Genomic DNA, 27,652 nt, shown 5'->3' with positions numbered 1-27,652 from the left:
TTACTGGGTGGATTTAAGGCAGAGGTTGATAGGTTCTTGCTTAATCAGGGTGTGAAAGGATATGGGGAGAAGGCAGGAGAATGGAGTCGAGAAGGAAATGAATCAGCCATGATGAAATGATGGAGTAGACTTGATGGACTGAACAGCCCAATTCTGTGCTTTTTTCTTATGGTCTTTAAAATCACAAGCTACTGTTGGACTGAGTTACAGTCTTTGGTCAATAATGTAGGTCACCTTGATCCAGATCCTAGGTTGATTAAAAATTGCTCTCCTAACTTTTCACTTGAGTCATTGCTGACATTAAATCTTAAGCTTTTCTGGACTTCTTCCAGTTCAAAGATATGTGTTTAAATTTAAGCAACATTTATAAAGTTTCACAGTATATTTTGAAAAGGGAGGACCCATTTAAAAAAAAGTGTTCTCCACTCTCCATTATCCATTATCTTTTAAATATCATCATAATCTTTACAATAGTCTGGAATTCAATGGGCATTCCCAGACCCTAGATTCCACACTCCTGTTCATGTCAGCAACAATGAGCAGTAATTATAAATAACAATGCTATGCAGCATTTTAAGAAAGTGCCCTTGGCTCCAGTTTTAATGCTGCGTGGGCTTTGTCCTGAAAGAAATAAGGGAAATAGAACCTACTACAGAAAACATGAGACCCGGGCCATATCACTTCTCAAGCCTCATTTTAATTTCCCTGCGAGGTTTCTCACCCAATTTGCTGATTTACCGAGAGACCCACTGAAATTTAGCACCCAATTTTCTACAGACTTAAAGGTCCACACAGAGTAGAATGGCAACTCTTAATTTAGTTTGCAATCCCCTTTGACTGATTTATTCTTGGATTAATGGAGGAATTAACTGTGAATAATGAATCACACTTAAAGCCCAAAACATTCCAGCTCCCTGGAAGTGCTTCTGGAAAAAGTAAGATGGGAAAATATGTCAAGGGCTCCATAAACACATTGGCTCAGATCTTTAGAGTGATTGCTGAGATTGTCAGCTTCACAAGCATCACCCCCATGTCTTGGATCCACTGCAGGAACATCAATAAAAACAGCAATAGTGAATGGAGCTTTCTTCCACCAAGTACGTCTGCAGTCCTTTCTCTGCAGCCCAAAATTCAGAACAATCCCTCCCCCACCCCAACCCTCTCAATTAGATTCTTCACCACCAATCACAAAGACACATGATGCCAACTCCCAAACACTATCGTCTCTTTCTCCTCTCACAGCAGCCATCTTGGTTTGATCCTATTCAGAATCCTGTTGCTTTTCATATCATTTTCCGGGATTTGAGTGCCCCCAACGAGTAGGGTGATGGTAAGAAACTGTCTTGAAACACAGTAGTTCTTCACTTTGACCATGCTGTTCCACAAGGAATTCCAGGAGTCAGATCCAGTAATCTAAACAATCTCCCCGCCATCTCAAATAAATTCTTCCCCATATATTTCCAGATCAGGAAGGGAACCTACAGGTTCTAACCTTGACCTTAGCTATGGGTCGGGGGTCTGAGAGGTACTGTCCCAGGTGAATAACGGCAGGCACACAACACAACTAGCGTGTCCTCATGGTGGAGGGAGTACCTTGGTTAGAGTACCAATCGGATGGGCTGAATGTTCTCAACAATCTTGAACATTATTGGAGTCGTACACACCCAAGCAAGTGCAGAGTGTTCTGCGACACTCCAGCCTAAGCCTTGCAAATGGTGGGAAAGTACTGGCACGTCTGCTGGTGAGTTGCTCATCACAGGACACCCAGACTCTGACCCACTGTTAGTCACTATCCCTCTACAAGTAACAAATGGAGAGGGTTAATATATTAACTACATTAAAATAACTAGTTTCTGTCCCTTGTAGTCTCCAATAGAACCTGCCTCCTCCACCACATTTGCAGACTCCAGATTGAGTGAGACTTTTACCTTGCTTCATTTTTAATTCTCTTCTCCTTTACCTTGTGTCATCGACAAATTTACTAAGTGTGGCCTGGAGCCACAAGTCATGAATAGAGATCAAACTAAGCAAGGGCCCAATGCGAAACCCTAAGAAATGCCATTATTCACCTTCTTCCTGGCCAGAAAACAACCATTCACTACAACTCATGCATTCTATCAACCTCAGTGAAATACTAGTTGCAGAGCTCATCAAAAATCTTCTGAAAGTCCACAAACTGCATGATCCTCATCATCTCTCATTTAAAAATGTAACTGTATTGATCAAATTCTGTTTGTCCTTTGCAGTATTACAAGCAACAATGATTCTGGCTATGGAAGGTTCTAGAATGTAGAGTTTTCTTTGATTTGAGATCATGAACACTCTAGTTGGCTAGCCTTTCATTAATTCTGCTAATGTTTATTATTCTGCAGATTTATTGAGTATGTGCACAAGAAAATGGATCTCAGAAAATGTATATGGTGACACATACAGTACCACTTTGAAAATAAATTTACTTTGAATAATGATCTTACTGAATGAAGTGTTCAGAACCTTGTAGGGAATGAATAAAACCCATAAAAGTTTATCTTAAAATGTCAAAACATCAGAAACCAAATTAAACTTGGCACATCAATTAATACACTAAATTGGATAGAACTTGTGGATTATTGTTACAAGGGGTGTTTACTAGGCTGGGTTTGATCTAGGGTTGTTATGGTGAAGTTGCACATCTTCCGGAGAGGCTTAGACTAGGTGGACCCAAGCACAGAGGAGACCAGGGACAAGAATGGAACTAAACAAAGAATCTTTCTTCTGGATTGGTTTGTAGAGAACACAGTCTAGGACTTGAGAAATGTCAAAATGACTCATTGCACACATGGTAAGGAAAACTCAAGACTGAGCAAAGACAAACAGGCAACTTAAGTAGAGAGACAAAACAAGGCACAGGTGCACTGAAAACTAAAATAAGATCCAAGAGAAAATAAGCAACTAATAGTCAAGACTCTGGCACCCCCTGGTGATCAGACTGATGAATAACAATTATTCAGTGAAAAAGAATCAATTCCAGCCATGTACAGTATGAATAGTGGCTAAAGTAACTTCAGGAATGCAAGTAATCTGCACAGCAAGATTGTTAAAGGGAACTAAACTTTCCCTCTACCACAGCTGACAGAGCCTTTGCTTATTTCTTGTCTATTTTCCACACTTATGCTCTCACACCATCTCCTGTTGGATATCAGTCAAATCCAGACAAATGGGACTGGTTCAGAAGGATATTGTTGACCACCACGGATGACTTGGGTTGAAGGGCCTGTTCCATGCTTTACAAATCCACTTCTCTATAGGCCCAATGAATACCTCTCCACCAACACATTAATTACCCTAGCTGAACCTAAAGAGAGAATACAGGGAGTTAGACAGAAAGCTAAAAAGCAGGGCCTCCAGTAGTAATCTCTCAGTTTCTGCCTCTGCTATGCGCCATTGAGGGTGAGAATCAGATGGCTCAGCAGATGAATGTGTGGCCCAGAAATTGGTGCAGAGGGCAGGGTTTCAGATTTCTGGATCATTGGGATCTTTTCTGGGGAACGTATGACCTGTACAAAAGGGATGGGTTACACCTGAAACCGAGGGGAACCAATATTCCCACGGACACGTTTGCTAGAGCTGTTGGGGAGGGTTTAAACTAATTTGGCAGGGGGATGGGAACTGGAGTGATAACGCTGAGGATGGGGCAGTTGGTATACAAGCAGGTGCAGTGTGTACTGTGACTCTGAAGGCGGCCAAGCAGAAGACAAGCCAACATTGCAGTCAGTCCGCCTGACTTCAGTGGTTGGGAAAATGTTGGAGTCCATTATCAAGGATAAGATTTCAGGGTATTTGGAGGCACTTCATAAAAAAAGGCCAAAGTCAGCATGTTTACCTTAAAGGGAAATCCTGCTCCACAAAGCTGTTGGAATTCTTTGAGGAAATAACAGGCAGGATAGACAAAGGAGAGTCAGTGGATGTTGTTTACTTGGGTTTTCAGAAGGCATTTGACAAAGAGCCACTCAAGAGGCTGCTTAGCAAGATAAGAGCCCATGGTATTATAGGAAAGATATGAGCATGGATAGATTAGCTTCCTAGCAGGAGGCAAAGACTGGGAATAAAGGAAGCCTTTTCTAGTTGGTTGCCAATGACTAGTGGTGTTCTGCAGGGGTCATAAGAACATAAGAGACAGGAGTAGGAGTAGGCCATCTGGCCCATCGAGCCTGCCCCGCCATTCAATAAGATCATGGCTGATCTGTCCGTAAACTCAGCTCCATCTACCTGCCTTTTCCCCATAACCCTTAATTCCCCTATTATGTAAAAATCTATCTAACTGTATCTTAAACCTATTTAGTGAAGAAGTCTGAACTGCTTCCCTGGGCAGAGAATTCCACAGATTCACCACTCTCTGGGAAAAGCAGTTTCTCCTCATCTCCGTTCTAAATCTTCTCCCTTGAATCTTGAAGCAATGTCTTCTAGTTCTAGTCTCACCTACCAATGGAAACTACTTCTATCTTATCTATCCCTTTCAAAATTTTGTATGTTTCTATAAGATCCCCTCTCATTCTTCTGAATTCCAGAGAGTGTAGTCCCAGGCGAATCAATCTCTCCTCATCGGTTAACCCCTTCATCTCTGGAATCAACCTGGTGAACCTCCTCTGTACTGCTTCCAAAGTCAGTATATCTTTCCTCAAGTATGGAGACCAGAACTGCACACAGTACTCAGGGTGCGGCCTCACCAGTACCCTGTATAGCTGAAGCATTACATCCCTGCTCTTGAATTCAATCCCTCTAGCAATGAAGGCCAACATTCCATTTGCCTTCTTAATAACCTGTTATACCTGCAAGCCAACTTTTTGTGATTCATGAACAAGCACTCCCAAGTCCCTCTGCACAACAGCGTGCTGCAATCTTTCACCATTTAAATAATAATCTGCTCTTCTATTATTCCTTCCAAAGTGCATGATCTCACATTTGTATTCTATCTGCCACATCTTGACCCATTCACTTCACCTATCTATATCACTCTGCAGACTCTCCACACCCTCTGTACAATTTGCTTTTCCACTCAGTTTAGTGTCATCAGCAAATTTTGCTACGCTACACTCAGTCCCCTCTTCCAAATCAATGTAAATGGTAAACAGCTGCGGACCCAGCACCAACTCCTGCAGCACCCCACTCACCGCCAACCGGAGAAACACCCATTTATACCAACTCTCTGCCTTCTATTGGTTAACCAATCCACTATCCATGCCAATACACTTCCTCCGACTCCATGCATTCGTATCTTATCTTTAAGTCTCTTGTGCGGCACCTTATCGAACGCCTTCTGGAAATCCAAGTGTACGACATCCACTTGTTCCCCTCTATCCACTGCACTCATTATGTCCTCAAAGAACTCCAGTAATTTGTCAAACAGGACCTGCCCTTTCTGAATCTGTGTTGCATCTGTCTACTGGAACCACTCCTTTCTAAATGTTTTGCTATTTCTTCTTTAATGACAGCTTCAAATATTTTCCCAACTACAGATGTTAAACTAACTGGCCTAGAGTTGCCTGTCTTTTGCTTACATCCTTTTTTAAAGAGTGGCGTGACATTTACTGTCTTCCAATCTGCCAGGACCTGCCCAGAGTCTAGAGAGTTTTGGTAAATGATTACCAACATGTCTACTATAACCTCCACCAATTCCCTCAGCACCCTGGGATGCATCCCATCAGGACCAGGGGACTTATCTACCTTCAGGCCCTCTAGTTTGCTAATCATTATCTCTTTAGTATTGAGGTCCATTTCGTCCATAACATCACTCTTTGGCATATTAGATGTGTCCTCCACTGTGAAGACCGACACAAAATAGTCGTTCAGTGCCTCAGCCATTTCCTTATCATCCAACATTAATTTCCCCTTCTTGTCTTCCAAGGGATCTATGTTGACTTTAGCCACCCTCTTCCGCTTTACATATTTATAAAAACTTTTGCTATCGGATTTTATATTTTGTGCTAATTTACTTTCATACTCTATCTTCCCTTTCCTTATTTCTTGTATAGTTGTTCTTTGTTGTTTTTTAAAGTTTTCCCAATCCTCCAGTCTCCTGCTACTCTTTGCGACTTTGTACACATGAGCTTTTAATTTGATACTGTGGTGATCCACTTCCCAGCGCACTCGAACCGGCTCACAAAGCGGCGCGCGCTGGCATAGAGGCCGGTCCCAAAGAGGGCGCCAAGTCTGCTTCACCAGCAAGGGGAAAAGCCCGCGCGCGGGACGGGACTGTGAATACGCGCCCCCTACAGTATTCCCGCCCGGGGAGGGCGGGATCAGGAAGGCTTTAAACCGAGGCCGCGAAGTTTGAATAAATCTCTTTTGCAACTGCAGCTCACCGACTCCGTGTCGTTTATTGCAGCGCTGCGTGTAGCACACCGCTACAATACTATCTTTTATTTCCTTAGTTATCCAAGGCTGGCTCTCCCCACACTTACTGTCCTTACTTTTGACTGGAATATACTTTTGTTGAGCACTGTGAAAAATTTCTTTGAAAGTATTCCACTGTTCCTCAACGGTCCTACCAAATAGCCTGTGCTCCCAATCCACATTAGACAACTCCTCCCTCATCCTGTTGTAGTCACCCTTGTTCAAGCATAATACACTAGTTTTAGATCTAACTATTTCATCCTCCATCTGTATGTGAAATTCAATCATACTATGATCACTCTTTCCAGGAGCATCCCTGACTACAAGATCGTTAATCTTACCTGTCTCATTGCACAGGACTAGATCTAAGATAGCATTTTCCCTTCTAGGTTCACTAACATGCTGCTCAAGAAAGCCATCAAAGATGCATTCTATGAAGTCCCCCTCAAGACTTCCTTGACCAACCTGATTCACCCAATCTATGTGGAAGTTAAAATCCCCCATGACAACTGCCGTTCTGTTCTTACAAGCCTCGGTTATTTCTTGGTTAATCGCCTTAAGCAGTGTTGTGACCACTTTTTTTTCCATGTTATATGTCAATGATCTGGATAATGGAATTCACGGCTCTGTAGCCAGATTTGTGGAGGGGCAGTTAGTACAATTATGAAGACAACACAGTAGTGTCTCCACTTCCCGAGGAGTTTGTGGAGATTTGGCATGACTTTTTAAAAAAAAATTTTTTTTTTAAATTAGTTTTTCAAAACATTTTACAAATTAAAAACCCCAAATCCCAATGAGGAGCATTAATACAGTGCAAAATTAAGCATACAATAACAATTTGCTACAAAGGAAGAGAATTTAACAAAAAAGCACCTAAATTAAAGACAAGTAAGCTTAGTGTCCTCCCCAAGCCCCACAACACAAGAAAAAAAACAACAACAACTCCAGACCGACCACAACACAATATAAAGAGTATAGGTCAGGACAGTCAAACTCCCAGACTGTGAATACACTTAGCAACAGAGGATAATAATGCCTACTACCAGAAAAAAAAGGGAGCTGAAAGCAAGGGACCGAAAAGAAGAAAAAAAAAGAATAAACCCTAGTCAAGAGGAAGGTTATGAAAGTACTCGATAAAAGGTCCCCAGACCTTATGGAACTTTAGATCCGAATTAAGAACTGAATAATGAATTTTTTCGAGGTCCAAGCAGGCCATAATGTCGTTAAGCCATTGCGCATGAGTGGGCGGGGCAACATCTCTCCATCTAAGGAGGATCAAGCGTCTAGCCAGGAGAGAGGCAAAGGATAGTATTCGGCATTTGGTCGGACCCAGACATAAATCTGTCTCGCCCCAAAAACCGAACAGAGCAATTAAGGGGTTTGGTTCTAGGTGCTGATTCAGAATACCCGATAATGTAGTGAAGACATCTTTCCAGAATTTCTCCAAGCTAGGACAGAGCCAGTACATATGGATGAGAGAGGCCACGCCCCTCTTGCATTTATCACAGAGCGGACTAATGCCAGGGTAGAATTGAGATAGTTTAGATTTAGACATATGGGCTCTATGAACAATCTTAAACTGTAAAAGGCAATGGCGAGCACAAAGACAGGTTGAGTTAACCGATTTGAGAACTGAGTCCCAGCTCTCCTCGGATAAGGAGATATTTAAATCCTGCTCCCAGGCCATTTTAATTTTATCCACAGGGGCCCGTCGTAAGGCTGCTAGTTTATCTCGGATAATTGATATTAAACCTTTACCTAGTGGATTAATGGAAAGAAATAGGTCCATAGCATTTTTCGCAGGCATTTCAGGAAAGTTAGGAATTAAAGGAGCAATAAAGTGTCGGATTTGGAGATATCTGAAAAAGTGAGCGTTAGGCAGGTTGAACTTAACAGAGAGCTGCTGAAAAGAAGCGGTGATTATCAATGAAGAGATCTTCAAAATGTCTAATGCCCTTCCTATACCAAACATGGAATGCTGAATCGTACATAGTAGGTAAAAAAAGGTGATTATGTGCGACAGGGCTAGAAACGGAAAACCCCTGGAAACCATAGCATTTCCTGAACTGAGCCCATATACGCAAAGTGTGTCTAACAAGAGGATTAGCTATTGATCTGGGCAGACTACTAGGGAGTGCAGAGCCAAGAAGTGCAGATATAGATAATTCTTTAGTGGAGCTCAACTCCATTGCCACCCAGTTAGGGCACTCGGGTTGGCCGTGGAAGAAAGACCAGAAGGTAGCACAACGTATATTAGCTGCCCAATAATATAAGCGAAAGTTAGGTAAAGCCATGCCACCCTCTTTTTTAGATTTTTGGAGGTGGATTTTATTAATTCCAAGAGCGCTTATTCTGCCACAGATATGACAAAATAATAGTCTAAGGAATCAAAAAAAGATTTAGGAATAAAAATTGGGATAGATTGAAATAAGTATAAAAATTTGGGGAGAACATACATTTTAACAACATTAATACGACCTACCAAAGACATAGATAGAGGTGACCATTGTACCAGACTCTGTTTTATAGCATATGAAAGATTGACAAAGTTTTCACGAAAGAGATCTTCAAACTTCCTTGTGACTGTAATTCTAAGATAAGTAAATTGATTATGGACTACTTTAAAAGGGAGATCACGAAATATTAGTTCTTGTGCTTCTTTATTAATTGGGAAAAGTTCACTCTTATGTAAATTAAGTTTATAGCCAGAGATCTGGCTAAACTGGTCAAGAAGTGAAAACATTAGAGGTAAGGATGTAGACGGATTTGAGAGAAAGAGTAATAAGTCATCAGCATAGAGAGAAACTTTATGCTCAACACCCCCTCTCCAAATCCCGGTCAATTCAGGACAGTTTCGAAATGCTATCGCCAGAGGTTCTATAGCCAAATCAAAGAGAAAGGGACTTAAGGGGCATCCCTGATGGGTGCCACGTTTGAGATTAAATACTTGGGATTTCTGAAAATTAGTTAAAACAGAAGCAGTAGGACACAGGTACAGCAATTGGATCCAAGAGATGAAACTTTGGCCGAGGTCAAATTTTTCTAAGACTGCAAAAAGGTAGTTCCATTCTATACGATCAAATGCTTTCTCCGCATCGAGGGAAATAACACATTCAGGTGTCCCAGTTGGAGCTGAGTATAAAATATTAAATAGACGCCGAATGTTAAAAAAAGGAAGACGGTTTTTAATAAAGCCTGTTTGGTGGCATGACTTCTAAAACTTTGACCAACTTCTATAGATGAGTATTGGAGAGTATATTGTCTGTTGCATTGCAGCCTGGTATGGAAACACCAATGCCCTTGAATGGAAAATTATCTGAAAAGTAATGGATTTGGCCCAGTCCATCACAGGTAAAGCCCTCCCAACCACTGAGCGCATCTACATGAAACATTGTGGCAGAAAAGCAGCCTCCATCATCAGGGGCCCCCACCACCCAGGACATGCTCTCTTCTCACTGCTACCATCAGAAAAAAGGTACAGAGACTCAATGCTCACACCATCAGTTTCATAAGAAGTTACTATCCCTCAACCATCAGGCCTTTGAATCAAAGGGGATAATGTCACTCAACTTCACTTGCCTCATCATTGATATGTTCCCACAACCTATGGACTTGTGTTCAAGGACTCTTCATCTCATATTCTTGATATTTTGTGCTTATTTATTAATTATTATTACTTCTTTTATATTTTCACATTTTGTTGTCTTCTACGCTCTAGTTGAATGCCCTAGCTGGGCAGCCTTTCATTGACTCTGTTGCGGTTATTCTTTTATAGATATATTGAGTATATATCCAAGGGTAGCCATAGCCGAAGGGTGGTAGTGGGGCCGAGCTCCCACTGCTAAACAAATGCTCTTCATAGTGTGCGTCTCAAACAGCCTCTGACAACCAAGTCCAACTCCCAGCCTTCACGTGTGGCATAGTTCTTATGCCTGGTGGAGCTGTTCTCACTGACAGGAGAAGGGGCAAAGGCGCCTTAAAACCAGTTGCTCTGGGCAGATGGGCTCGTTAACCATGGATGGTAGCTCATTTAGGAGAGAGCAACTCCAATTTCAAACCTCCACCACCTTGCAGCTATACCCGCTCATGGGAAAGGCTTTGGGAGTAAACCCTGAGGAAAAATCCGGAGTCGGAGTCCCGAAGGTGGCTGACTGCTGTACCCAGCACCAGCACGGCAACTCCTGCGATGCTGCTGGCACCAAACCGTGTCAACTTTCGTTGTTCCTTATGACCTGTCATCAACATGGAGGGGAGGGGGTCCCACTGCATGGGAAACAGATGGATCTCCATATCAACTCTGCCCTGGCTTGTACCCTGGAGAGGCCACTCCAACTTCTCTTCATTGACTACCACAGGCGTAATACCCATGGTCGACCACGTTCGACGGAGGCCACACACACACATTGAGTATGCCCACAAGGAAATGAATCTCAGGATTGTGTGGTGACATATATGTACTTCGATAACAAATTTACTTTTGAACTTTTTGGAAGCAGGATGTCTGCAAAAGGACTAAGACGGATTGGAGAACTGGGCAAAATAGTTATGGATGGAATACAGAGTAGGGAAGTGTATGGTCATACACTTTGGTGGCAGGAATAAAGGCATAGACTATTTTATAAACTAGCAGAAAATTCAAAAATCAGAGTTGCAAAGGGACTTGGGAGTCCTTGAGCAGGATTCCCTGACGGTGAACTTGTAGGTTGAGTCGGTGTTATGGAAGACCATACTTGGAGTATTGTGAGCAGTTTTGGTCACCTACCTACAGGAAAAATGTAAATAAGGTTGAAAGAATACGGAGAAAATTTACGAGGATGTTGACGGGTCTAGAGGATCTGAGTTATATGGAAAGGTCGACTAGGTTAGGACTGTATTCCTTGGAACGTAGAAGATTAAGAGGAGTTTTGATAGAGGTATACAAAATTTTGGGGGGTATAGATAGGGTTAATACAAGCAGGTTTTTTCCACTGAGGTTGGGTAGGACCACAACTAGAGTTTGGGTTACAGGTGAAAGGTGAAAAGTTTAAGGGGAACATGAGGGGAAGCTTCTTCACTCAGAGGGTTGTCAGAGTATAGACTGAACTGTCAGTGCAAGTGATGCACGTGGGCTTAATTTCAAGTTTAAGAGAAATTTGGATAGGTACATGGATTGTAGGGCTATGGTCCCAGTGTAGGTCATTGGGAATAGGCTGTGTAAATGGCTTACTATGGAGTAGATGGGCCGAAGGGCCTGTTTTGGTGCTGTACTTTTCTATGGCTCCAATAAACCAACTGTTTGGAATCAAATGACCTCACTGCTGGGTGTGTCTGCACTCGAGCCACCACCCGCCCCGGCACACTTTCTCTGCCACCTCACACCCTCCTGGCCTGCTCGTCATTCCCAACATCCTTTGCTCTTGCCAGATTTACAAACTCACCCTCCATTCCACATTGACAGATACAGTACTCTGCAAAAGTCTTAGGCACCCTAACTATATATAATATGCCTAAGACTTTAGCACTGTCCTATATTTTCCACTTGTTTTTATCCTCTCTCTGCCAACTCCTCCACAACTAAGAGTTGTTTTCTCACTTTTTCATTTCTGATGAAGAGCCTCAAACAGAAACATTAACACTGCCTCTTCTCGCAGAAATGATGCCTGGCCTGCTCAGTGTTTGTCACATTTCCCCATTATATCCGCAGTAGTTAGATTGAACAGAAATACCATATAATTCTTCAAACATTTGACATTTTATTTCATAAATATATACAATACTGTGCAAAAGTCTTAGGCACATGTAAATAAAATCTGTAAAGTGAAGGTGCTTTCAAAAATAATGAAATGAAAAGTCTCTAAATATTAAAAATAAATGCTAAAGAGCAGTAAGCATTAAAAGGGCTGACTCGATGGGCCAAATGGCCTAATTCTGCTCATATATCTTAAGGTCTTAAAAAGAAATAAATCAAATCAATATTTGGTGTGACCGCCCTTTGCCTTTAAAACTGCATCAATTCTCTCAGGGACACTGTCACACAGTTTTATAAGAAAAATCGGCTGGTAGGTTGTTCTAAGCATCTTGGAGAACTTGCCACAGTTCTTCTTCAGACTTTGGCTGTCTCACTTGCTTCTGTCTCTTTGGGTAATCCCAGACAGCCTTGATGATGTTGAGTGACAGGGCTCTGTGGAAGCCATATATAAAGAAAAATCAAGGGTGCCTAAGACTTTTGCACAGTACTATATTCTTAATGTTCAATATTTTAGGAGACACTAAAACCTTGGTTTACCTTCAGCCAGGTTACTTGAGGTTGAGGCCGTCCTGTTATCTTACAGGAGAATTTGCCATTCTTCCCTTCATTGACAATCTGTCGTGTTGGTTTTGTGACAAATTTTGGAGGGCTTTCACCCCAGATACTGGGCCTGTTTTCAATCGATGGTGCAGAATATCGACTGCAAATAAAATACTTGCAATATTTTAAACTTTTACAAACAAAACTGTAACAAGGCAAACAAGTATTTTGATATGACCAAGTTCCAACCTAAAAAGAAACTTTTGAGAGGACGTAAATGTCATTTGGATTAATATAGTTAATACTTAGTTTCAACATTCTGTTATGAATTAGCACAAATGAATTGTGATGCATTAATTTGAATTTATTTCTTGGCTTGATCATAATCAATTATCGAAGTTCCAATGGAACTGTAGCAAGCTTATAAATTTGTAGTTTCATCAACCACAGTAGTCTCATTAAAACTCTACTCACTGGTTAAGCAGCAATTGTAAAGCTTAAATAAAAACTCTGCAGCTTTTAGTAGAATCTATAATTAAATATGCCTCACAAGATTACCTGAAATAGCTCAAGTTAAAATGGGATTATCATAAAAATGGCTGAACTACTGTTGGGATCTGCATTACCTTCAATTTCTTTCACAGTCCTGGAAGGAGCACTCCCAATAATAGCTCCCACTTAAACCACTGTGTCACGTTCACTTGATGCAGTTTTGAAGGTGTGGACAGCAGCTTTGCAGAGTGTAATTTTGAAAATACTAATGCTGCATTAGTATTAATAAATTAGCAAACTCCACATGCTGTAAAACTCTAAGAGGATCACAACCTTGTCCTAGGGTTTGGAGGCTTGCGTGCCTCAATGACCCAGAGAGCTATGTTGGCTGGAGTCAGGGCCTTGTGCTATGGCTCTTGGTAGGGTCACCCATGCCAAATAGGTCAAAGGGTAGAGGCCAGACTAAGAGTGGTCCACTGGTCCTCCAGTTCTGGGGGATCAACTCAGGGCTGACAACCCTGACTGATCAAAAATTTGTTACAGAAACAGCACTGAAGAATCCTATTTAGCTGTGTGCATTGGTACAGACAGACAGAGATGAAGGATCTTCATTACTGCCCTAAATGCCAGTAACGTAACGGGCAGAGAGTTACGTTAACATGCTGCAAAGAAGGACTTAATCAGCATTAATAATTTTAACAATTGGCTTCATCTTTAACATAAAAATTTGACTACAAATTTGGTTTGCTTTTATTTTCTCAAAAAGGCAATTTATTTCAATAATTAGAGATAAACTATTTCCAAAATAGCTATGAGTAATGAATGAACAAATTACTGGTCAAAGAGTCAATGTAACTCTGAATAATCTGAACAAAACAATGGAAAAACTCCACAACTCAGGCAGATGATGTAGGGTCTCAGCTTGAAATGTCGACCCTTTAATTCCCTGCAGAGGTGAGGTGCTGCCTGACCTGCTGAGTTCCTTCAGCATTTTGTGTGTTGCTGCAGATTTCCAGCATCTGCAGTCTCTTACGTCTACACTTCGAAAAGGAAAAGAACGAATGAAGGAGGAAAGAAAGAATCAGTAAAGGGCACAGTGATAGATACAAAGTACAATATGAAGAACTTAATTCTGTTTTAATTGCATTGAAGTGGAGGCAGGACAAGAAAAGATGACAACTGCCTTGAAACAGAATATGATAACAAGGCAGTAAACAGGGTATTATTTTCTCTACAAATATTCACAAGGGCAGACATAATCAGCTTATTTTCCTCAAAAGCAAATTAACCAGGGAAGACATAACAAATGCAAGTTATATAATTAGACTACAAGGCCATAAATCACCAGAATGGGGGAATACTTTCACAAGCCTTAAAGGAACTTAAGTGCTGACAATCATTGCAAAGGAATTACTAAACACTGGAGGTGTAATAACAGATGGAGACAAACCACTTGGGTGCAAGTATTCAGAAAGTGTGACTCATTCAATACATTTCAGACCAATGGAAAATATGGAGATTGGTTATCAAATGTAAATTTGCACCTTAATTATATGAGAGAAATGTAATTGGGACCTGCTAATGTAAATACAGAAGAGGAAAATCTTGTTTGATCGATATCTTTGAATTCCTGGATGTGTTTTAAAAATGCTAATGCCACATTAGTACTTGTAAATTAACAAATGTCACATAAAGATGGTGACAGAAATTTTAGCAATTTGCATATTTTTTTAGTATGAAAAATGAAATAGCAACATTGGTTGTCTTTATATTATAAAACTGTACTTCCCAAATGTTCTTGGCAAAGCTTCACATAATTAACTTAGCTTTAAATTGTGAAGATTCAGGATAAGTACTTGCAAACTATTAAGAAATTAGCTGAAAAGCATAAGACATCAGTTAATAGTCAAATGTGGCAAATTTTAAGGTTACCTTTATCAGGGTGTACTGGGGTATCATGTTAAAACCATTACCAATTTGTCTGGGTATTTTGAGGTCCCACCCATCTCACCCCTGTCAAGTGGGAGATCCCCAGATCAATCCCCAATCTTCAACTTCAATATTAATTGGCAATGTATTACTGAGCATGTACCTGGAGATGCTGGAAGGCCATTCGGATTTCCTGCCAGTTTCCTCTGTTAAAAAAAAAAGTATCATTTATCAAGAAAACATATTGACATTAAGATTTTCAAAGTTTGCTCGTAGGCTACTGTAAAAAAAAATCAATTAAAAATGAAGAAAATTACGCACTTAAGATTTGAAACATTAGATCTTCAACGATCAATTGCCCTCAGTTGCAAAATAAATTGGATGCTAGGAGCCGCGTTCAACTGGACCTTCGTTCACTTTTTTTCCTGAATGTTAAGGACAGTGGAGGTGGAAGCAGCAGTTTAAACACTAGATATCAGTTCAGGTGTGGCAGTCCCGGCTGCAGGAGTTCAGTTCATAAATCGCACCTGTGCAAAATTATCATCTGTGCTGACAAACACCGATCAACCCCAGAAGCAAAATAGAAAGAGCTTGACGACGTTACAGGAAGCTTATTAAAAAGATTCCTCACTGATTTCTCTCTTTGTTACTTTTTACCCCCTGCTAGAACTTAAGCTATGACAGAAATGCATGCAAGTGACTGCATATTGTTTCTTGTGTCATAATTTGCACCAAGAAATTCAAATTGACCCACCTGAGGCAAGTGGATAAGAAAAGCCACAAGGACTGTGTCAAAGGTTTAAAGGTACAAAGAGAATTTATTATCAAAGTACGTACATGTTTAAAAGTTCAAAGTACCTATGTTACTATATACTACCCTGAGATTCATTTTCTTGTAGGCATTGACAGTAACTGCAGAGGAACACAAAAGAATCAATGAAGAACTGCAGGCAACAAAGATGGACAACCAATGTGCAAAAGGAAACAAATTGTGCAATAAGAAAAAAAGGGTGGGGGGGGGAAGGTAAATAGATAAATAATTCTGAGAACCTGAGTTGTAGAGTCATTGAAAGTGAGCCGACAGGTTGTGGAATCGGTTCAGTGCTGGGGTGAGTGAAGTTACCGACTCTGGGTCTGGAGCCTGATGGTTAGGGGTAATAGCTTTCGGTAAGATGGTGGCGCGTATACACACAGCAGCCTCCTGGGGGCCAACCGAAGGTGCTTTTCTCCTTGTTAAATGTGTTTTTATGCGTATTAAGACTATGTTTTGCTCCAGTAACCACTTGTACAACAGGTCTATCGCATCAGTGAGCTGCTCACTGTTTGGAGTCAGAAACAAGGTGTTGTGAGAGGCGGCCGGTGGTTTGGAGAAGACCAGTCAGCTGGTCAGGAGGTTGACTTGGCCCGTGGGGCTGGGGAGGAAGTCAAATTGGACCGTTGGACAGGGGGAAGATTCAAGTTGGCCTGTCAGGCTGCAGGAGAAACCGGATTGGGTTCGGGAGAGCTGACCTGGATGCAGACCATGCTGCTGCATGCTACTTGGAGGCGCTGGAGTTGGTGCCTTCGAGTTGGCACGAAGGTGGCATGGTGTGAAACCCTGAGTGACTGTCTTGGACGTTTCTTTAGCAATTGCAAGAGCCTGCTGGACATTGATTGCTTGCTGCAGGCCTGCTTTCCTTGTTTTGTGGAGGTCAGGCGGTGAGGAGGCAGTGTCGTTGCAGTTGTAACTAGAACAAGGCCTCAGGCTTGCATTGTAGAGTGGTGGCCGGGCTCGGCTGGTGGGGATGCAATTACAGGCTGAACTGCCGGGAACCATCAATTTGTGGGACTGGGAACTTGGAGCTCAGGAACATGGTCTAAAATTTGTTTTTTTTTTTACGCAACTATTTTCTTTTTTTTTCTTTCTCATTACATTGAATGTGCAGATATGTTTGTGCACACTGTCTCATTTGGTTCGAATGACAATTAAACTTGATTTGCTTTGACATCTGTTCCTGCACCTGGTGGTGTGAGACCCAAGGCTCTTGTACCTCCTTCCAAATGGCAGCAGTGAGAAGAGAGCATGGCCTGGGTGGTGGGGATCCTTGATGATGGATGCTGCTTTCCTGCAACAACGCTCCTTGTAGATGTGCTCAGTGGTGGGGAGGGCTTTACTCATGATGAATTGCGCTGTATCCATTACTTTTTATAGGACCTTTTGTTCAAGGGCGTTGGTGTTTCCGTACCAGGCCATGAAGGAACCAGCCGGTATACTTTCTACCATCCACCTCTAGAAATTTGTCAAAGTTTTAGATGACATGCGGAATCTTCGCACACTTCGAAGAAAGTAACGGCACAGCCGTGCCTTCTTTGCAATTGCACTTACGTGCTGGACCCAGGACAGATCTTCAGAAATGATAATGCCAAGAAATTTAAAGTTGCTGACCCTCTCCTCCTCTGATCCCCTGATGAGGACTGGCTCGTGGACCTCCAGTTTCCTCCTCCTGTAGTCAATAATCAGCTCTTTGATTTTGCTGACGTTGGGTGAGAGGTTGCTGTTGCGGCACTACCCTACCAGACTTTCAATCTCCTTCCTATACACTGATTTGTCACCACCTTTGATTTGGCCAACGATGTTGGTGTCTTCAGCAAACTTAAATTGGCACTGGAGCTGTGCTTAGCCTCACAGTCAAAAGTGCAAAGCGAGTAGAGCAGGGGATTAATCACACCGCCTTGTGGTGCACCTGTACGACGGTGATTGCGGAGATGTTGTTGCCAATCCAAACTGACAGGGATCTGCAAGTGAGGAAATTGAGGATCCAAATGGTCAAGGACGTATTGAGGTCAAGGTCTTGGTGCTTATTGATTAGTTATGAGGGGATGATAGTATTGAATACTATAGTCAATGAAGAGCATCCTGATGTATGTATCTCCAGATGTTCCAGAGATGAGTGAAGAGCAAGTGAAATTGCATCTGCTATGAACCAGCTGTGATGGTGGACAAACTGGAGTGAACCCAAGTCACTCCTCAGGCAGGAGTTGATATGCTTCATCACCAATCCCTGAAGCACTTCAACACAGTGACATACAGTAAGTGTGATTGGATGCTAATCATTGAGGTAGGTTACCACGTACTTCTTGGACGCCGGTAAAACTGAAGCCTGCTTGAAACAGGAGGGTAACTCAGACTTTCGAAGCAAGTGGTTAAAGATATCACTGAACACTCTGGCAAGTTTATTAGCACAAAGTCTTCAGTGCTCAGCCAGGTACACAGTCTGGGCCAGATGCTTTCCTCCTGAAGGACGCTGTCATGTCGGCCTCACAGACTGAAACCACAGGCTCGTTGGGGGCTGTGGGATTTTGTGAAGGTACCTCCAATGCTTTGTTGGTCAAAACGAGCATAAAAGGCATTGAGCTCATCTGAAAGCAAATCCTTGTGTTCACGTGTGTCACTTGGTCTCACTATGTAGGAGGTGATAGCATTCACGCCCTGCCGTAGCTGTTGACCATCCTTCTGTGATTCAAGTTTGATCCAGAACTGCCGTTTTGCATGTAGGATTGTTTTCCAGAGGTCGTACCCGGACCTCTTCGTTTTTTACTTGGCCGCCAGACCTGAATGTCTCTTATCTGGCAATCTACAGATTGTAGATGGCTTGATTAATCCAGAGCATTTGATTGAGGAAGGCTGAATGATTTTGTGGGGACAATCTCAGCCACAACCGACATTATGAAGCCCATGACAACTGTGGCGTATTTGCTCATATTCTCTGATGAGTCCTTGAACATGGCCCGGTCCCAGTCAAAGCAATCCTGTACCCCGTCCTCTGCCTCCTGCAGCCACCTCTTTGTTAGCTTCCTCGTTAGCCTCCGCCTGTATGCAGGTAGGCGAAGGACAGCCAGATGATCAGATTCCCTGAAATGCTGTCTAGGGATGGAATAGTAGGCGTTCCTTACGGTGGTGTAGCAGTGGTTGAGTGTGCGAGGGTCCCTTGTGCTGCAGGTGATATGCTGATGATAACTGACCAGAGATCACTTCAAGCAAGCCCCACTGAAGTCCTCGACAATGACTTGAAAAATGTCAGGGTAGGATGTTTCTGTTTACTAATTGCAGCACTCAGTATATTAACATTAGCCATTGGCAGTATGCAAACTGTGGACAGGATCATGGAGGAGACTCTCAGTTGTTAGAATGGATGGCACTTAATTATTAGATGTTCAGATCAGGAGAACAAGGATGCATCAAGGCTGGTATGTCTGAGCACCATGAAGAGTCCACCATGAAACGCAGACTGCCGCTAACTCTTACGTTCTTACTCTTACGTGATGCAGCCTGTCAGAATGCTCTCCATGGTACAACTAGAGAAGTTTTTGAGTGTATTTGTTGACATGCCAAATCTCTTCAAACTCCTAATAATGTATAGCCGCTGTCTTGCCTTCTTTATGACTACATGGATATGTTGGGACCAGGTTAGTTCCTCAGAGATCCAGGAACTTGAAGCTGCTCACTCTCTCCACTTCTGATCCCTGTTTGAGGAGTGGTATGTGTTCCTTCATCTTACCCTTCCTGAAGTTCACAATCAGCTCTTTCGTCTTACTGACGTTGAGTGCCAGGTTGTTGCTGCAGCACCACTCCACTAGTTGGCATATCTCACTCCTGTACGCCCTCTCGTCAGCAGCTGAGATTCTACCAACAATGGCTGTATTGTCAGCAAATTTGTAGATGGTATTTGAGCTATGCCTAGCCACACAGTCATGTGTATACAGAGAGTAGAGCAGTGGGCTAAGCACACACCCCTGAGGTGTGCCAGTGTTGATCGTCAGCGAGGAGGATATGTTATCACCAATCCTCACAGACTGTGCTCTTCCGGTTAGGAAGTCGAGGTACAGAGGCCCAGGTTCTGCAACTTTTCAACTAAATGCTGAACTATAGTCGATGAACAGCATCCTGACATAGGGGTTTGTGTTGTCCAGGTGGTCTAAAGCCGTGTGGAGAACCATTGAGATTGCATCTGCCGTTGACCTATTGTGGCAATAGGCAAATTGCAATGGGTCCAGATTTTTGCTGAGGCAGGAGTTCAGTCTAGTCATAACCAGCCTCTCAAAGCATTTCATCAGTGTCGAAGTGAGTGTTACCGGGCGATGGTCATTAAAGCAGCCCACATTATTCTTCTTAGGCACTGGTATAATTGTTGCTTTTTTGAAGCAAGTGGGAACTTCTGCCCATAGCAGTGAGAGGTTGAAAATGTCCTTGAATACTCCCACCAGTTGGTTGGCACAAGTTCTCAGAGCCTTGCCAGGTACTCCAATGGGGCTTTCTGCCTTGTGAGGGCTCACCCTCTTTAAAGACAGTCTAACATCAGCCTCTGAGACAGAGATTACAGGGTCATCAGGTGCAGCAGGGATCTTCACAGCTGTAGTTGTGTTCTCCCTTTCAAAGCCGGCATAGAAGGCGTTGAGTTCATCTGGTAGTGAAGCATCGCTGCCATTTATACTATTGGGTTTCACTCTGAAGGAAATAATGTCTTACAGACCCCGCCAGAGCTGCCGTGCATCTGCCATGAACCTGAATCACCGGGTTCAAGATCAGCTACCACTCCACAACCATTCATTTCTAAACCGAACAGCATAAGCTTGATCACTACAGTTTAGCAAAACTATAAATACTTTTGAAAAGTGACAATATAGCAAAATATTATATAAAATATTACAAGGGATAAAGGAGGAGGATTAAAGTACAAAACTGAAGGACTAAAAAAAAGGTAGGCAAAGCAACTGAACAATCGGAAATCAATCAATGATTTTTTGTTGCTGGTGACTCCAGCAAAAGAGGGCATGTGGCCAAGGTCAAGTTCAGCCGTGGGCATTTCTTTAAATATGAGAATGGTTACTTAGAAAGAGTGAAATAGCAAAAGTAAGTGCTCAGAGGAAATTGAAGAAAACTTCAGATATTTTAATTAAAATTAGAAACTAGATCTCCAGAAAGCTCCTAAAGTTATCCTTTCAGCCAGGCTCTGTATTATCCCCTAACTTCCTTGGCCTTTATTCCGAATTTAATACCCAAAGCACATTGCAATGTGTCTGACATTATTAAGTAAATGGAAACTGTTGTGCAAATGAGTTTGTTTTCAATGATATTAATCCACCAACAGAGAGCACTGCAGCAGTGGACTGGAAAACAGTAGACTGAAACGTTAGTAAGCTCGCGGAACAGCTCAGGGAAAACATAAAGGCATGAGTAGAACTGCACTCTTACATCGTATAGTCTTAGTTAAAAGGCATTATCTGACAACACACTTCACATATTCTATACAATAATTTGTACTATTCTTCTGCTACCATCTTCACAACTGACAAAATAATATTTTCTGATATATCAATTTTTGGCATTCATAATTATGATTTCAGAATCAAGTTTGTAAATATTTTACATTCGTTAACAGTACTTTCATACTTCCAAATGTATGGTACAGGCACCACGGCAACGTAGCCGTTAGCATGTCACTATTACAGCTTGGGGTGTCGGAGTTCAGAGTTCAATTCCAACATCATCAGTAAGGAGACTGTATGGCCCCCCTGAGGGTTTCCTCTGATGCAATTTTAGGTCCTGGTAAAATGCTTGAGAAACAGTCGGAGTTGAACCATTTCAGTGCTGCAGATCGTGGTTATGAAGTCAATAGCTTCAGGAATTACCAATGATCTCAAATTATTATGGTACTTTTTCAAAGTGAGTGTAAAAAGGGTTCACTTAATTAAATATGAAATGAATAGAGGACTTACTGGCAGTCCAGATTCAGAAGACATTCTGGAAAGCAGCCATTCAGGAAGGTGGCTCACTATCTGCTCTCAAGTACAGTTCATGTTGTCCATATCCCAAAGAATGAATCAATAAAGCCAAGAATCCCAGTTGCCAATTCCCTCTCTCGCTAACTCTCCACCTTTCCTTATGATGTACCTTAAAACTTTGCCAGACTGTTGGTTGTCTGACCTCAAGTAACACCGTCTCAAATTTTATTCACTGACATTGCTGTGAAGCATCTTGGAATGCCTTCCTATGTATAGTTGCTAAAGAGGTATAAATTGATTTCATTCTCACTCAAGTCAGTCCAAAACTTGCTTGAAGGATTTAAATGCCTGCTTTGGTTGTTTTTTAACCCCCATTTCCTTAAATGGATGCTTTGGTTCCTTTTTTTAAAAAAAAAAGAATGTAGGTATTTTATGGAAAGGTAGTGATTATTCTTTTTGTTGGGGGTTGGGTGAAGATTCCATTCTTGGCACCGGCTGGAGTACAAAACGATTACACGGCTTTGCGGGTTGAAATCTATCAATCCTGGAATTAGACCTGGCCAAACTGTAGAATATTTTCCACATTTGTGACACAGGTAATGACGAAATTCCCCGAGTGCATCTTGTTAAGGACACCACACCAAGCAATGAAGTCATGTTGATCCAAAGTGGGTCTATTGATGGCCACTCACAACCCAGCCAAGTTTACGTCACAATTTTGGCTCTGCAATTGGGCGATTCAGAGAGACCATCCTGAGTGGGTCTCCTGTAAGTTACTTACATAAGGGCTGTTCATCATGCCACCCTCCCACCCCCCAACCACAGTGCTGACGTCCGACCCACCCTCTCAATATGCACGTCCCACTGACTCCCCTCACTGCAGTCAGCTGATTGCTGCCTTCAACCACAGTATAAATTGTCATTATCACTCAAGGTGGTTTGAAATATGCTTGAGGGAGTTAATTAGCTGCTGTTGCTTGATTCCTTTATCTTCGCCCCTCAACCCTTGTTGATCACAGTTCCCCGACTCCTTCCAGTTATCGCCAATCACTGACCCTTGACACAAAGCCCCTTCTTTAACAAGACCCCTTCCTCAGCTTCAGGCTCCTCTCATATGACCCATTTCTGTAACCTTTATGTGCTCTCTGCCTCTGTATTGTGCAGAGGAAAGAGCTTTCCTCGCGCAAAGTCCACTTAGTAGAACATAACTGATCCAGTATTATCTTCCTGCTCAAGACAATTACTGGGCTGCCACACAGTGACTGAGTGATTTAATTGTTCTGAGCAATATGGGAAACAGAAAGATGGCCTCTTACCTCTGCTCCTCACCTGCGTATCACCTCCTCTAGTGCCCCTCCTCCTTCCCTTTCTCCCATGGTCCACTCTTCTGGAGTCAGAGTTATAGAAAAGTACAGTACAGAAGCAAACCCTTCAACCCTCTACTTTGTGCCAGCCCATTTAAAATGCCTTGTCCCACTTTGTCCTAATCTCCTCTCCTTTACGATCACTATTCTCCAGTCCCCTGCAATTTCACCTATCACCTCCCTGCTTCTTACTTTATCTACCCTCCCCCACCTACCTGGCTTCACCTATCACCTTCTAGCTTTCCCTCATTCCCTTCCCCTACCTTACCCTGGCAGTTTCCCCCTTCATTTCCAGTTGTGATGAAGGGTCTCACTATTCACTTCCATCGAGGCTGTCGGACCTCCATGTTCCTCCAACATCTTTTATGTGTTGAACAGGAAGGATGTGGTTTTTGTCTGCTGCATTTTCAACTTATGATACATTTGAGAAACATCTCTTCAACCGGAAATTAGTTTTTTTCCCTGCCTTTTATATATTGTCTAATCCCTTAGTGAAAGATTCCTGTTGAAACATGCAGTACCTACAGGTATAACCTCAAGAGGACCACAATCTTGTTGCAGGGTTAGAGGCTTACATGCCTCAATGACCCAGAGAGCTATGTTGGCTGGAGTCATTGTGCTTTGGCTCTTGGTATGGTCACCCATGCCAATCAGATCAAAGGGTAGAGGCCAGACTAAGAGCGGTCCACTGGTCCTCCAGGTCTGAAGGTTCAGCTCAGGGCTGACAACCCTGACTGGTAAAACAGAATTGTTACAGAAACAGCAATGAAGAATCTGTCCACATCTGTGTGCGACGGTACGGTCAGACAAAGGTGGAGAAGATTCATTGTGGCCCGAAACACCTGTGGTGTAACAGGCAGGAAGTCCAGGGACAAGATAGGTGCAAAGTTAGGCTGAAGTACTATAGTTTAAAATATCTCCAAAAGGAATAATAGAATGAAACCTTGCTCTGAGGAATTGTGCATGACAGCTCACAAGTTGCAGAGGGCTGACTATTACTTGCTAGAGCTATTGATGTGTTATGAATAACAACTGCTTTTCCAGCAGATCAATTAAACAAACTTACCATTCACCGTTAACTCCACAGTAACTTGTCGAGCCCCAGCGACATTGGCAGTTTCACAGGTAAACTTCCCGGCATCTTCTTTCTTCACTTCTTTAATGACAAAGCTAAAAGTTCCACGTGAACTTCGTTCAATAATGTACCGACCATCCTTTGGGACACACTGACCGTTCTTATACCATGTGATTTGAGGGTCTGGATGCCCCCTGACCTGAAAAAAAACAACCATTATTAACCGTGATGATCAGAATCAGGTTTATTATCACCGGCATGTGACGTGAAATTTGTTAACTTAGCAGCAGCAGTTCAATGCAATACATAATCTAGCAGAGAGAGAAAAATAATAATAATAAATAAAATAAAAATAATAATAAATAAACAAGTAAATCAATTAAATATGTTGAATAGATTAAAACAAAGTGCAAATACTGTATATTAAAAAAAAGTGAGGTAGTGTCCAAAGATGCCTATTTAGAAAACGGATGGCAGAGGGGAAGAAGCTGTTCCTGAATCACTGAGTGTGTGCCTTCAGGTTTCTGTACCTCCTACCTGATGGTAACAGTGAGAAAAGGGCATGCCCTGGGTGCTGGAGGTCCTTAATAATGGACGCTGCCTTTCTGAGACACCGTTCCCTAAAAATGTCCTGAGTACTTTGTAGGCTAGTACCCAAGATGGAGTTGACTAGATTTACAACCTTTTTCAGCTTCTTTCGGTTCTGTGCAGTAGCCCCTCCATACCAGACAGTGATGCTGCCTGTCAGAATGCTCTCCACGGTACATCTGTAGAAGTTTTTGAGTGTATTTGTTGACATGCCAAATCTCTTCAAACTCCTAATGAAGTATAGCCGCTGTCTTGCCGTTATGACTACATCGATATGTTGGGACCAGGTTAGATCCTCAGAGATCCAGAAACTTGAAGCTGCTCACTCTCTTCACTTTTGATCCCTGTATGAGGATTGGTATTTGTTCCTTCATCTTACTCTTTCTAAAGTCCACATATCAGCTCTTTCGTCTTACTGACGTTGAGTGCCAGGTTGTTGCTGCGGCACCACTCCACTAGTTGGCATATTTCACTCCTGCACACCCTCTCATCTCCACCTGAGATTGGCCTTACAACAAGCACAAAGAGCAACGGGAAAAGAAGTCCTTTGATCACTTTTTGGAGAGGCATCATACTTACGTTCAACGGATCATGTTGGACATCACACTCAATACTCAGGACATCAGCAGCTCCATAGAGAATTGCTGACGATGTCCTCCTCAAAAGGGCGGAATGGTAGTATTACTGTTAGCACAGCGTTAGTACAGTGCCAGCCACCTAGGTTTATTTCTGTAGGGGGTTTTATGTTTTCTCTATGACCACGTAGGTTTTCCCCGGTGTAGCTCCAGTTTCCTCCCACATTTCAAAGGTGTATGGCTCAGCAGATAAATCAGTCACATGGTGTAACTGGGCAGTGCGGGTTGTTGGACTGGAAAGGCCTGTTACTATGCTCCCTCTCCAAATCAGGAACTCACAACCCTTTTTTAAATGCCAGGAACCAACGCAATTAAGCAAAGAGTCCGGAATGAAGCATAAATATACTGATCTGAGGGCATGGATGAACATTATACCTGACATTAAGGATGCCTGGCAGAGGTCCCTGCATCCCCATTCAAACGTAAGCATGGTTAAGTGGTTTATTTATTCTTCTTCATTTTAAACACACCTTCACATTTGTCATTTATTTCTAGTAACTCAAGCTATTCTACAGAACTTATATATATATCTGAACTGCTGTGTAAGTGTCAAAAGCTGTTTGGAGCCTCAGGATCTGCCACCATGCCTAGTTTCTGACCGTGGCCAGCTATGCCTCACCGGATGTCTGCAGAAGCCAGGCTTTGAGAGCAGTCACTGCTGCAGTCAGAAAGGCAAGTATAGCCACAGCGAATGCTCAGAAGAAAACACGTTCTAGTACCAAGCCTGATTAAACGATTCAACTCATTGTCTTGTCCAATCCTCCACCCAATTATACTGAGCAACTTTAATCACAATTTTGAAAAGAAAATTTAAGTTGACTGAACTTGGTTCATTTATAATAGTGGATATCTACGTGCATCAGACATCTATTTCACTTCAAAATTACTCCTGGCCTTGATAATCATTCATGAAAGTCTATGACTGAATGATAAGATAAACAACACGATTCATAGGTCTACTGAAGGTTTTTTTTAAGTCGTTATCATTTCAGGTAGTTAAATGGAGTAAGCTTCCAATTCCACCATTATCTGGCAAGTACTCTGTAGCAGACATTAGAAGTGAAATTGTCCCAGAATCGGTGTCAGATCTTCTATTGCCCACACCACCAAGTCCCTTCAAGTTCAAAGGTTCCCAGTCTGCAGCCCACAGAACCCTCGGTTTATGGGAGGGGCCCATGGCATTGAAAAGGTTGGGAATTCCTATTCTAATTAATAATAATTGAGGAGCAGTTGCATGCTCCTTTTGTCGCCTGAAAACTACATCATTTCCTGTGACGCAGAGATTCTGCAGATGTTGGAAATCCAGAGCAACCACACACAAAATGCTGGAGGAAGTCAGCAGGTCAGACAACATCTATGGAAAGGAATTGACAGTTGACATTTCAGGCCGAAACACTTCATCAGGACTGGGAAAGAAGGAGGAAGAAACCAGAGTGAGAAGGTGGGGAGGGGGAGGTGTAGAATCAGAAGGTGATGGGTGGGGGTTAGGTGGGTGGGGAAGGGGATTGAAATAGTAAGTGGAAAAGGCTGAAAAGAAGGAATCTGGTAGGAGAGGAGAGAGGACCCTGGGAGAAAGGGGAAGAGCAGGAACCCCAGAGGGAGGCAATAGGAAAATGAGAAGAGAAAAGGTAGGGGGAGCCAGAGTGGGGAATGGAAGAAAAGGGAGGGGAGCATGAGAAATTACCAGGTTAGACAAATCTAACTTGCCATCAGGTTGGAGGCTAGCCAGACAGAATATGATGTGTTGCTCCTCCAACCTGTGGTGAACTACATATACCTGTCTGGACTGCTCCTGTGGCTCCTCCCACAGACCCCTGCTGACTGCTTCTGTGGCTCCTCCCACAGACCCCTGTATAAAGGCGATTGAGGCCTGATGCCCAGCCTCATTCCCCAGGATGTAGTGTTGTTCATTCTTCCAGTCAATAAAAGCCGATACCTCGCTTCTTATGTCTCAGAGTGAGTTATTGATGGTGCATCACAACCTGACAGCGGCCTCATCATACCAATACAAGCAGCCATGGACCAACAGATTTTTACAGACAAATGTAGATGCCAGGGATAAATGTGCCCTGAATTTCTATTTGTTAGCATTTTATTAGAAGTGTTATGTGTTTTTCCCCATCATGACACCAGGAGCAGGAGTTAGAAGAAGAGATTTCCTCTTGGC

The 27,652-nt window shown here is 42.5% G+C and overlaps 1 protein-coding gene across 1 annotated transcript in view; it reads right to left on the bottom strand.

The window, feature by feature from the left end:
* Window positions 1–27,652, bottom strand: part of LOC140728505 (myosin light chain kinase, smooth muscle-like) — a 341,168-nt gene that overhangs the window by 183,061 nt on the left and 130,455 nt on the right. Inside the window, exons 3-5 of the mRNA XM_073047317.1 lie at window positions 24,254–24,461; window positions 15,225–15,267; window positions 12,638–12,800 (exon numbers count right to left, since the gene is read on the bottom strand). Coding sequence (XP_072903418.1) covers window positions 12,638–12,800; window positions 15,225–15,267; window positions 24,254–24,461 — 414 coding nt within the window. The remainder of the gene's footprint in view (window positions 1–12,637; window positions 12,801–15,224; window positions 15,268–24,253; window positions 24,462–27,652) is intronic.

The sequence above is a fragment of the Hemitrygon akajei genome, chromosome 5 (genome assembly GCF_048418815.1).
Source record: "Hemitrygon akajei chromosome 5, sHemAka1.3, whole genome shotgun sequence".
Lineage (NCBI taxonomy): Eukaryota > Metazoa > Chordata > Chondrichthyes > Myliobatiformes > Dasyatidae > Hemitrygon > Hemitrygon akajei.
This window is presented reverse-complemented; position numbering and strand designations above follow the sequence as displayed.